Source organism: Neomonachus schauinslandi, chromosome 15 (assembly GCF_002201575.2).
Source record: "Neomonachus schauinslandi chromosome 15, ASM220157v2, whole genome shotgun sequence".
NCBI classification, from domain to species: domain Eukaryota; kingdom Metazoa; phylum Chordata; class Mammalia; order Carnivora; family Phocidae; genus Neomonachus; species Neomonachus schauinslandi.
Window position 1 is genome coordinate 40,637,853 of NC_058417.1, and position 11,952 is coordinate 40,649,804.

Sequence of the window (11,952 nt, forward strand, 5' to 3'; positions counted from 1 at the left end):
GGGGGGGGGGGGGGTGGGGTGGTGGCAGAGGCACCCAGCTCAGCCCTCTCAGGGTGTCTTGTAAGTACCCCCTTGCCCCTCCCGCCTTAACACACCCACACACATACCCAGTGTGCAGACTCGCTGAAGATTTCCTTTTCCAGATCAAGCCTGGGGTCCTCCAGCCTCCCTTGCTCTACATCCTGCTGATCCAATTTTCCTGGAATGCTCTTTTCTCCAATTTATCTAATTATTTTTCTCTTTTTCATCCTTCCCCCACCTTGTCGTCCCCCCCCCCCATCTTCCTCCATGCTCAGAACCATGAATTTCAGGAAACCTGTTCCCTCTAGAGTCAAAATTAAATGCTTCTTTCCACTTCAACAGGTTCTCCATTACAGGACCCACCACCGTCGGTCTTGTTTTATACCAGGAGACATTCCTGTCTCTCTCCTCTACTAGACTATAAAATTCCTTGAGGGCAGGGACTTTGTTCTGTTGATTTTTCTCTCTCTGACAGTGCTTGGCACATGGTTGGAGCTCTTTAATAATCCCCCATTTGTACATGGTTTAGAGCACTTTCACATGCATTCGACTGTTGTTACCAACCCTGCATGGAGTGATTTTATCCTGACGTACTGATGAGGAGATGGAGGGCTCAAAGAGGTTGAATATCTTGTCCAAGGTCCTCAGCGAGTAAGTGGCAGAACTAGATTTAAACTCAGGCCGTTCAGATTTTAAGTCAGATCACCCCACCCCACCTTCCTTACATGCACAGTGAAGCTTGTCCTTGAGATGAATAAGGAGATGATGAACAGAAGCTTCCAGACCATGAGAGGCATACCTGGGAAGTAGAAGATGCAGAGCTGGTTTAGGAAGGCCGGAAGTGGGTGCAGGGAGGAAGAGAGTATGACATTCCCGCCCCCTTTTTTTTTAAGATTTTATTTATTTATTTGAGAAAGAGAGTGACAGAGAAAAAGCATGAGAGGGGGAAGGGTCAGGGAGAAGCAGACTCCCCGCCGAGCAGGGAGCCTGATGCAGGACTAGACCCTGGGACTCCGGGATCATGCCCTGAGCCGAAGGCAGACACTTAACCCACTGAGGCAGACACTTAACCCACTGAGCCATCCAGGTGCCCTAGTATGAGATTCCTGATAGAAAAATGGCAGTTGAGGGGCATTGGGCCCTGGGATCAAGCCCCTCATCAGCAGGGAGCCTACTTCTCCCTCCCCTGTTCCCCCTGCCTGTGCGCTCTCTTTCAAATAAGTAAATAAAATCTTAAAAAAAAAAAAAAAGGAAAGAAAGAAAAATGGCAGTTGAGAGGGTGGGGATCATCTATGGTAGGTCTGGGTCAGGAACCTGAGAATGTGTTTGAAATGTGGCACGAGAGCAGGTCTCCTTAGCACAGCTCACACCTGACCTGGGATCAGATCTTGATCCATTACTTACAGGGATTCTTGATGATGACACTATTGCCATCTTTATTTGGGGGACTGTCCTGTGCATTATAGGACACTGAGAAGAATCCCTGGCTTCTACTCACTAGATGCCAGTAGTACTGTGTTGTGACAACTACAGATGTCCCCAGATACTGCCACACGTTCCCCCTTGCCTCCTCAGAGCAATGGACCTACTAGATAACCATGGACTAGTCACAGCTTTACGTATGTCTAAAATGAAGCTAAGACCTACCTCAGAAAGTTGTTGGGAGGATTTAATGATGGTGATGTAAAGAGTTGCCAGTTAATGGGCACAGTGCCTAATCAATGAATGTTAGTGCCCTTTCTCCTGGAGAAATACTCTGGAGGCCCCAAGAAGGTGTCCTGACGTGTCTTTGAGCAGAGTCCTCACCTCAAACTGTGTTCCTCACCCTCTTCACTCCAGGTGGCCCTGGGTTTAGTCTGCGAGGCTGATTACCAGCCAGTGGCCCGTGCAGTACGTGAACGAGTTGCTGCCATCCAGCGAAAGCGTGAGAAGCTGCGCAAAGCTAGGGAGTTGGAGGCCCTCCCCCCTGCACCAGGACCCCCACCAGCAACTGTCCCCATGACTCCTGGTCCCCCCAGCGGCTTCCCCCCTGAGCCTGAGGAGCCAGAGGCAGACCAGCACCAGCCTTTCCTCTTCCGCCATGCCTCCTACTCATCTACCACCTGTAAGTCACCCCTGACTGTGGGATTTGGGATGTGACCTAGGTCCCAGAACCCTTGGCCTCTGCCCCCCACCTGCCCAGTTCAATCCAGCAGCACCGTCACTTACCCGGCCTTCCACATCTAGCCATGAAGCTCCTTCTGGGAAAGAACTCCCACAGCTCCAGGCCCCTCCTTGCTCAAGCAGCCCCCCTGCTTAGCTACCAGTCCCCTTTACTTCCCCTTTTTTGATCCCCTCCCTCCCCCACCAGCGGATTGCGAGACTGATGGCTACCTCAGCTCCTCCGGCTTCCTGGATGCCTCAGACCCTGCCTTTCAGCCCCCTGGGGGGGTGCCATCCAGCCCCGCTGAGTCCCATCTCTGCCTGCCCTCGGTGAGAGGGGGTCACGTGGGGGGGCTCCCAGCCAGTCCAAGCCTATGACCTATCTTTCTCCTTGTGAAACCCAACCCCATGACCTCGCCCCATGTCCCTGGAAATCCATCACTCTGTCCTCATCTTCCTTAATTCCCTCTGCCTAGTACCCCAGCACCCTTGACCCCATTGCCCTGGATCCCAATGATTATCGTCCTCTGACCTCATGAACCCATTTCCTATTTCAGGCTTTTGCCCTATCCATTCCACGTTCTGGCCCTGGCAGTGACTTTTCCCCAGGAGACAGGTAGGTTCTGGTAGGAGTTGGGGTGCTGAAGTGAGACATATGGCGCTCTGGGGTCCCAGTGTCCACTCTGACACTCCTATCTCCTTTCCTTTTCCAGCTGTGCCTCAGATGCAGCATCAGGCCTTAGTGATGTGGGAGAAGGGATGGGACGCATGAGGAGACCCCCAGGGAGAAATCTCCGACGCAGACCACGATCCCGGCTGCGGGTCACTAGTGTAAGAAAGGGGCACAGGGGATGGGGAATAACCTACAGGACCAGGAGGGAAACTGCCAGGGGGGAAGGGAGGTCAGCCAAAAAAAAGGGGAGAGCAGTATGTGACTGGTACCCTAGAGGCAGCCAGCCTCGTTTCTAACACCAGAGTTTGGGGACAGAGTCTGCTTCTCTCCAATTCCAATGTGGCCACTGCCACTTGATTGGAGTGGGGTAGGGACATGTGATGAGGACAGAGGGCCTGACATCCTCCCCTCTGCTGACTTTGAATCTGAAGGTCTCAGACCAGAACGACAGAGTGGTTGAGTGCCAGCTACAGACTCACAATAGCAAGATGGTAACCTTCCGATTTGATCTGGATGGGGACAGCCCGGAAGAGATCGCAGCCGCCATGGTGAGGGGGAGAGAGATGAGGACAGAGTCTTTGGGGCTAGGACAGGAATCTCCCGTCTGATGTCCCCTGGTGCTGAACTCCCCCTTCTTCCCACCCAACAGCAAGGGTTTTTATTTTATTTTTTTATTTTTTTTTAATTTTGAACAGCAAGGGTTTTTAAAGCACAGTGACACTGAAGACATCTCTGCCCTTGTATGGGGGAGATTTTTATTTATTCAGTGAGCTTTGGATCCTCGGCTGGAGCAATCTGATGACATAGGGTATACACAAGTGCTGTGGTCAAGTACATGCTACACATGTGATCCTGTGTCTGTGAGTAAAGGGTGGCCTGGGGCAGCAGGGGGAAGAGGCAGAACTTATTCCAGGTCTTGACAGAACAGCAGTGAAGACCGGAAGGGGCGGGTCTAGAGGAAGTACAGCATAAGCAAAGGCATGGAAGTACGGAGTGACTTGGAATGTGGGGCTTGCGGGGGGGCTTCATGTCACTAGAACTAAGGAGAATTGTGGGAGCAAGGTTGGGCATGTAGAGTAGGCACAGATTACAGACAGTCTTAAGAGTTAGAGTGTAACATGGTGAAAATAGGTTTTAAGAAGACCATTCTGCCATGGGACGTGGGAGAGGGTTGGGGGTAGGGAATCCAGTTGGCAGAAAAATACAAGAAACTACAAGTGGTCCAAGGAGAAAATGGATTATGGGGAAAGGGAGGAAGAAAAGGGGTGAATCTGAGGCTTGTTTCAGAAAAATAAGTTACTCTGTAATCCAGGCATTTATTGATGTAATATGGTGCATGTAGTAGATGCTCAGTAAACACCAGCTGAGTTGAAATGATAGGGAGTTAAGGAGAGGGGATATCACAGGTGACTTGTAGTGTGGAGAAGCTAGTGGGAGCAGGCCATTAAAGGAGAGAGGAAGTTGGAAAATGAAAGCAGGTTTTCTTAGGGGTGATGATGAGCTTGAATGACAGAGGGGCAGGCAAGATCCTCTCTAGGAGCAGGATATGGTCAGGCAGGGGCTGGATCTAGGATCCATAGGTGGATCTAGGAGTTGTCAGCACAGAAGGGAGAGTGAAGGGAGATGAGCTTGCAAAGCCAGATGCAGAGAGGGTCTGAGAGTGGGTCTCAGCGGATACCCTCTTTTCTGGGGTGGGGTGGAATAGGTCACCAAAGGACACAGAGGTGGAGCCTGAGAGGCTGGAGGAGCCCCAGAAGATGTTAAGGAAAACTGAGTGAACAGAGAGTTTCTTTTTTTTTTTTTTTTTTAAAGATTTTTTATTTATTTATTTGAGACAGAGAGAATGAGATACAGAGAGCATGAGAGGGAGGAGGGTCAGAGGGAGAAGCAGACTCCCCGCCGAGCAGGGAGCCCGATGCGGGACTCGATCCCAGGACTCCAGGATCATGACCTGAGCCGAAGGCAGTCGCTTAACCAACTGAGCCACCCAGGCGCCCAAGAACAGAGAGTTTCAAAGAGGTGATACAGGGTGAAGCCTGAGGCAAGACCACACTGGCTTTTGTCAGGAGAAGGTCTTTGTGGGAGACCAGTTTCAGTGGAGTAGGGGAAGTGAGTGCCAGTGGTGAAGGAGGGAGGGGAATGAGAGAAGAATCAGGCTTCAGGAACTCTCTTTAAAGCTTCTCCTCCATCATGTCACTCATCTTGTATCCAGGACAAAGACAAAATATCACTTGGCACACAGGCTTATCATCTTTCCTCTAGCCACACTGGTTTCTGAGTGGTCCTCTGAAGAGGCTGGATGCCTTTCCACTTCTGTCTCCATCTGCTCAGGGGTCTCTTGCCTTGAAAGGCTTTACTAGGCTTCTAAGCCCACTGAGATTCCACACAGCCAAAGTGACCTCCCCCCCCAATGGACCACAGGGTCCAATGCCCTCTTTTCTCTCCCTACCATTCTACCCTCCACCCCTCTGCAGCAGAATTCTCCTGAGACTTGGATTTGCTCTTGCTTTTTGCCCCTACACCATTAATGGGTAGCCACCTGTGGTTAGAGTAAGGTCCCAATTCTGGAGCATGGCCTTTGAAATTCACAGTACTCCCAGCTCTGCTCTGGTCTTCACTGCTTTGTGAAATGTGCTGTGTGCTTTCATGCCTCAGAGCTGTTACTCATGCTGTTCTCCCTGCTCTTCTCTTCCCAAAACAGCATGGAACAGCGGAAAGGGTGGGCTTTCACATAAGACCTGAGTTCAAGGGCAACCCTTTCCAGTCCCTTCCCTCTTCGGGAGCTTTGTACTATGGCTCAATAAACTTAGTATCACTCAATAAACTTTGCTTTGTTCCCCCCCCCCCAAAAAAAAGACCTGAGTTCAAATTTCATCTCTGTTATTCACTAATTTGGTGAATTGGAGCAAGTTTTTTTAACCTCTCTGAACCTCAGTTGCTCATCAGTAAAATGTAGATTATAATACTCATTTTGCCAAGATGTTCTGATATAGTATATAATTTATAAGAAGTAATAGATGTATGAGAAATGAAATTATATGAGAAGTATCCACACATGATAAGTCCTCAAGGAAGGGTTGCTTTCTTACTCATTCTTTAAGGCTCAGCTCTGTGAAGCCATCCCAGCTTCCCTTATCCTCCTGGGTGGCATGACCTGCTCTCTCTTTGGAATGGCATTTTAAAAAATTGCGGCAAAAAAACACATAAAATTTACCATCTTAACCATTTTTAAATGTATAGTTCAGTAGGGTTAAGTATATTCACGTTGTGAAACAGATCTCCAGAACCTCTTCATTTGCAAATCTGCAACTCTGTACCATTAAACAACTCTCCCTTTCTTCTTGCTGGTTTAGTATTTTCTCTATACCTTGATCATAATGCCTTTCCTACCATGGGCTGACTTGCAGTATATTATGTATATATGTGTCTCTTCCACTAGATTTTGGGCTTCTTTGGGACCAGGACTTTGTTCTATACTTCTCTGTATTCCTCACCTAGAACAGTGCCTGGCATATAGTATGTGCTCCAGTGTTTGTGAAATTGAATTTACATTTACCATCGATTGCCTTATTTTTACTTAACTTTGTGGGTGTGTGTGTACGTGAGCCTGGATAGTACACTTCATAAGTCCTGCAAGAGCAGGAGTTGTGTCCAAAAGCATAGGAAGCAACAGTGGAAAGAACTCAGGCTCTGGCTTTAAGACAAATCTGGGTGCAAATCCTGTGATTTTAGGCAGACTGAACTTAACCTTTTTGAGCATGGGGATGTGAATACAGACCCCAGAGAGCCGTTGTTGGTGTTGAATGAGATAAGACCCTCGAAGCAGCTGGGCTATAATGCATCCTAGGAATGTTAGCTACTGTCCTCCAAGCTGTAGTTCTCCTTACACCACACGGTGCCTGGCATACAGTAGATACTGAATACCTGTTTGAGTTGGTGGTTGGCAGAGCAGTGGGGTAAAGGGTTGGCTTCTAAAGATCAGTGCAGCGGGGAAGGGAGGAGTAGGATCATTGAGCCCTCCTTCCCCTTCCTGCTGACCCCTTGCCAGGTGTATAACGAGTTCATTCTGCCCTCGGAGCGAGCCGGCTTCCTGAGTCGTATTCGGGAGATTATCCAGCGAGTGGAAACCCTGTTGAAGAGAGATACTGGCCCTGTGGAGGCTGCTGAGGACCTATTGGGCCCCCAGGTCAGACCCCTCTGGTCACCTCCACCTCTCTGCTCCAGACTTCATTGCTCTCTGCCTTCACCAGTCCCCTTGGCTGTAACTCCTTCATCTCTGGGACCCTAAAACAATGGCTCTTACCCCATTTGAGAATCTGAGGAAAGCTGTGGGCACTTGTTCTAGAAAAATGTGTTCAATGCATACTTTCAACTCATTATTTTGATAGAATTTCAGACTTACAGAGAGAAGTTGCAAGAATTGTACTAAGAACTCCTAGATACCCTTTGCCCAGATTTGCCAGTTGTCAGTGTTTGGTCACATTAACTTTATCACTGTCTTCCTCCCTCCCCTCTCTCTATGTATGTGCACATATTATTTTTTCCTGAACCACTTGAGAGTAAATTGCAGACATCATACCCCTTTACCTGTAAATATTTTAGCACATACACTTTTGAGTGCCTTGAAAGTCCTTTATGGACTCCTAGAGGTTCATGGGTCCCAGCTGAAGCCCTGAATGTCCCCTCTAAGACTCTGCTCTTCCCCGCTGTGACCGTGAGCCCCATTCTCTCCCTCAGGAGGAGCCAGCACCATTGCCTGCCCTCTCGGGCCCCCTCCCAGACCCATCCCGTGGTATGTACTGAGTTCTGTCCCTACTCATCACAACCCTTGGGGTTGCTCCTGGGCAGGGCCTACAGAATGGGAGACTGGGAACTCAACACTCCTTCCTTGCCAGCAGAGTTCCAGAGCAGCACCTCCCCGGAGCAGAGGAGCTGGCCAGCCTTCTCCACCTCCCCATCTTCTCCTGGAACCCCCTTGTCTCCTGGAAACCTGTTTTCCCCCGGAACCCCTGTTTCCCCAAGTCCCATCTTCCCCATCACTTCTCCCCCATACTCCAGCCCCTCCCCATTCTCCCAAGTGTCTTCAAATATCTTGCCACACTCCCCCGGCTCTCCACTTGCGTTCTCCCCCAGTGCCGCCCAGTTCCCTGGCCCAGCCTCTCATTCTCTGCAGAGCTCAGTCCTCCCTTCTCCGCCTGCCTTCTCTCCCAGTTGCTCCCAGGTGACTCTTACTCCTCCTTCTTTTCCCCCCTGCCCCTCCACCTCTACCCTCCCCTCCACCACAGCAGCCCCTCTCCTCTCTCTGGCTAGTGCCTTCTCACTGGCTGTGATGACTGTGGCCCAGTCCCTGCTGTCCCCCTCGCCTGGGCTCCTGTCCCAGTCTCCTGCAGCCCCTCCCGGTCCCCTAGCTAGCCTGTCCTCGCCCCCTCCCCCTGCTCCTTGTGGCCAGGAGAGGCCTTCACCCTCAACAGCTGAGATGGAGAGTGAGGTGAGTAGGAAACCAAGAGGGATGGTTAGGGGCACTCCATTCTGGATCATTTCCCTCCTCATGGACCCACACTTTGTAGGCCCTGCCAAGTCCTGCTCGGCCACTCCTGGGGGAAGCCAGACTAGAGCCCATCTCTGAAGGTGAGGCCTCTGATCACTGACCCATTATTCTCACTTCATATCCTGCCCTATTTCTCTCCCTCCTTCCGTGACTCCTTCCTTGTCACTCGACAGAGGGGAAGCCGCAGCTTGTGGGGCGTTTCCAAGTGACTTCATCCAAGGAACCAGCTGAGCCTCTTCCCCTGCAACCAACATTCCCAACTCTCTCCAGTTCCCTGAAGCCTCCAACACCTCAGCTGACCTCGGAGAGCTCAGACACAGAGGATAGTGCTGGAAGTGGGCCTGAGGCCAGGGAGGCTCTGGCTGAGAGCGACCGTGCAGCTGAAGGCCTAGGGGCTGGAGTTGAGGAGGAAAGGGACGATGGGCAGGAACCCCGAGTGGGGGGCAGCCCCCCACCCCAGAGCCATCCCAGCCCAGTGTGGATGAACTACTCATACAGCAGCCTGTGTCTGAGCAGTGAAGAATCCGAGAGCAGCGGGGAGGATGAGGAATTCTGGGCTCAGCTGCAGAGTCTTCGGCAGAAGTGAGTCTGGGGAGGAAGGACAAGAGGTGGACTCGGGAGAGCAAAGTGTGTGGCTAGCGCTCATGCTCCCGGTGTATCCTCAGGCACTTGTCAGAGGTGGAGGCACTACAGACACTACAGAAAAAGGAAATCGAGGACTTGTACAGCCGGCTTGGGAAGCAGCCCCCAGCGGGTATCGTGGCCCCGGCTGCTATGCTGTCCAGCCGCCAGCGCCGCCTCTCCAAGGGCAGCTTCCCCACCTCCCGCCGCAACAGCCTGCAGCGCTCTGAGCCCCCGGGCCCCGGTGAGACTGCAATGGCCCAGCTCCCATCTTTCCCGGGTCCCCTTCCCTACTGATCTGGCTTTCTTACAGGCCCTGGGGGTCTGCCCCTTGGTTTGGGGAGACTAGCCCCCTCCCCGCCATGGCCCGTTCCCTCACTCAGTGCTCTCCCTCCCCATCCTGCACCCAGGCATCATGCGAAGGAACTCCCTGAGTGGCAGCAGCACCGGCTCCCAGGAGCAGCGGGCAAGCAAGGGGGTGACATTCGCCGGGGATGTTGGCAGGATGGTGAGGGCGGGCCCAAGGGAGGGCAAGCCCAGGGAATGGTAACTGACTGTAGCTTCACCCTCCTCCCATCCTGGAGGTTTCTTCAGTGCTTTTTCTTTTCCCTCCAGTGAATTCAGAACAGAAGCCATGTGTCTCCCCCACACCAGGGCCCACCATGGAGCTTGTGCTCTCAGAATCTGCTGACCAACACAACTCTGCAAGAAGACCCCAGTACTGAGGGAGTAGAAGGCCAAAGGGGCATGGAGAGTGCTGCTCCATTATAGGGAAGAGCCAAACATGTGGGAACTATTTCCTGTGTGTGGGTATCAGTTCTGCAGCCTCCCATCCTCATGCCTCCACCTCCCCAGCCAAGGGTCAACCACTAAGCAATCCCACTCAAGCCCTGATGCTTCTAGAGGGCACACTCCCAGCTGAGCAAGTGTAGGGGGTGTACTCACACTAGAATTAGCAACAGTCAATAAAAATGCTGGAAACTAGGATTCTGTTACACTGTATCTGTTGTGCCTTAAGAAATGGGGGTAAAGCCTTGTGGGGTACGGGAGGGGAAAATTCAGAAGGGACTCTCCTCACAATGGGAAGCATGGCTAGCAGCTGCCCAGCCTTCTGACTGCCTGCCAGCAGTTCATGAGGAAACTGCAAGGTCAACGATCCACTTGACCAAGCTAAGATCTCATCCAGACCCCACCTTAGGCCTAGAGAGGCAGGCCCAAGTGGAAATTAAAAGAAGGAAGGCTGTCCCTCATCTTTCATCTACCCCTCTCTCTCAGAATGGGAAAAGGCAGGAAAGTTGGAGGTATTGGTTTTAAGGGTAGAGGACAGAAAAGTGACCTTCCCTCCCTGAAGACGTGGTTCAGTCTCACAGCCCAGTGACCCACCCTGCTCTCCCTTAAATCAGGTGGAAAGATCTCATGGGAAAAGTAATTCTAGTTAAACATTTACAGCTCCCCGGGGCAATACCACTGCTGCAGCTAGTGCCCATGGAGCTTTCCAGCATAGTCATGCCATCCCTCAGCCTGAACACACTCATCTGGCTCCAAGAGAGGTGACTCAGTTTATTATTCTCAACCTAACTCCATCTTTCCCACTTTAGGCTCCAACACTACACAGAGCTGCCACATCCACAACAGCTAAGCCCCTGGGAGGTAAAGAGGGTAAACCACAAAGTCAGAAATCCTGAGAAAAGCCAAGGTCATATAACTCTCAAAGAAACAAAATACAAGAAGAGCTCAGTGACTGCACACAGTTTGTGTAAAGTGGGCAATATTCCCTTGACCTGAACAAATGCAAAAAATTCTTGGGCTCAATCATCGTCCAACGATGCTGTGTGCAGGCTTCTATTCCGACAGGGTCATGGGGCATCATCCACCATGTGAAGGGGCTCCAGCAGGTTGGAGACGTGCAGTGCCCATCCGGTTCAGGGGCCTGATGCCCTCGCCAGGGCTCGGGCTCGGGCAGCTTTGGCTTCATCCTCCAGCTCATCTAGGAAACGCTCCTGGGACACGGAATAGAAGGTGTAGCCATCTGGGGAAGTGGGTTCAGGAAATCTCTCGGAGTATGCATATTGCCTTTTCCCAGACTTTCTCCACCACCCTTGTTACTCTCTCACCCTCCCAAATTAGTGGCTCGATCTTCTGCCCTCTGCTTTTCTGAGCCACGACCCCGATGCCGTTATTATTAATAAGTCATATCAAAAGAGCATTTTAAAATGACTAAGATACATTAAACGCTTGGCTCGGCATCAGAAATGGCACGACTTTCACAGCTCGGGCTCTTTTTAGCACCCCCACACTGCCCTACTACGCGCCTCTGCTCCCCTTCTCCTGCCCCCCTAGGCCATCTCCTGAGCCTACAGTCTGGACGGATACAAATAGCTAACACCAGGGCCCCGATGCCCAGGCCGGTCACGATGTTCCGGGTCCGCCGCTGTGGCAGACTCTTCTGCCACTGGGCGAGCTGCACCTGCCGCATGAATTGCAGCTGCTCGGGAGTCAGCTTCTCCCGAGTTGGATCGATGCGCTGAGCCACAGGGGCCTTTCCACTCTTAGCATGGAGAGGGTCACCAGCACCCGGGGTTGCCATGTTGCCGCTCCGCCCTTCTTAGTCCCAGGGCGCGAGGCTTCCTGGGAACAGCAGTCCTGGGCCGGAGCAGGGGACGCTGGGAGTTGTAGTCCGCGTTTTCTTTCTCGAAGCGAGGGCGGCTCTTGGCCTTAGGGGAAGAGCCGGGGGGGGGGGGGGGGGGGGCAAGCGGCCGGGCTTTCTGATTGGCTGAGGGGGTTCGCGGCCGTTGGGGCGGGAAAAGGCTGTGGAGGGCTCGAGGCCGCGGTGGGAATTGGGTTTTCCTCACACTTGAGGTGAAGACAAGCACACAGAAGGCAAAAGGTTCTGGAGTGAAGCTAAGGGGGTCGGTTTATGGATCCAGTGAGCCGTCCAGGTGTCCCC

At 52.0% G+C, this 11,952-nt stretch overlaps 2 protein-coding genes across 2 annotated transcripts in view; one reads left to right on the forward strand and one right to left on the reverse strand.

The window, feature by feature from the left end:
* WNK4 (WNK lysine deficient protein kinase 4) overlaps nucleotides 1–9,784 on the forward strand; it is a 15,073-nt gene extending 5,289 nt beyond the window's left edge. The window contains exons 7-19 of the mRNA XM_044921444.1: nucleotides 1,861–2,125; nucleotides 2,372–2,493; nucleotides 2,721–2,779; nucleotides 2,877–2,994; nucleotides 3,268–3,384; nucleotides 6,885–7,022; nucleotides 7,574–7,628; nucleotides 7,735–8,324; nucleotides 8,404–8,464; nucleotides 8,558–8,966; nucleotides 9,050–9,249; nucleotides 9,416–9,513; nucleotides 9,621–9,784. Coding sequence (XP_044777379.1) covers nucleotides 1,861–2,125; nucleotides 2,372–2,493; nucleotides 2,721–2,779; nucleotides 2,877–2,994; nucleotides 3,268–3,384; nucleotides 6,885–7,022; nucleotides 7,574–7,628; nucleotides 7,735–8,324; nucleotides 8,404–8,464; nucleotides 8,558–8,966; nucleotides 9,050–9,249; nucleotides 9,416–9,513; nucleotides 9,621–9,623 — 2,235 coding nt within the window. The 3' untranslated portion in view covers nucleotides 9,624–9,784. The remainder of the gene's footprint in view (nucleotides 1–1,860; nucleotides 2,126–2,371; nucleotides 2,494–2,720; nucleotides 2,780–2,876; nucleotides 2,995–3,267; nucleotides 3,385–6,884; nucleotides 7,023–7,573; nucleotides 7,629–7,734; nucleotides 8,325–8,403; nucleotides 8,465–8,557; nucleotides 8,967–9,049; nucleotides 9,250–9,415; nucleotides 9,514–9,620) is intronic.
* Nucleotides 9,785–10,541: 757 nt separating this feature from the next.
* Nucleotides 10,542–11,618, reverse strand: LOC110573217 (cytochrome c oxidase assembly factor 3 homolog, mitochondrial). The gene is made up of 2 exons (XM_021681675.1): nucleotides 11,379–11,618; nucleotides 10,542–11,034 (listed from the first exon to the last, which is right to left on the reverse strand). The coding sequence occupies exons 1-2, from the start codon at nucleotides 11,590–11,592 to the stop codon at nucleotides 10,928–10,930; spliced, it is 321 nt and encodes a 106-aa protein (XP_021537350.1). The 5' UTR covers nucleotides 11,593–11,618; the 3' UTR covers nucleotides 10,542–10,927.
* Between the last annotated feature and the right edge of the window lie 334 nt (nucleotides 11,619–11,952).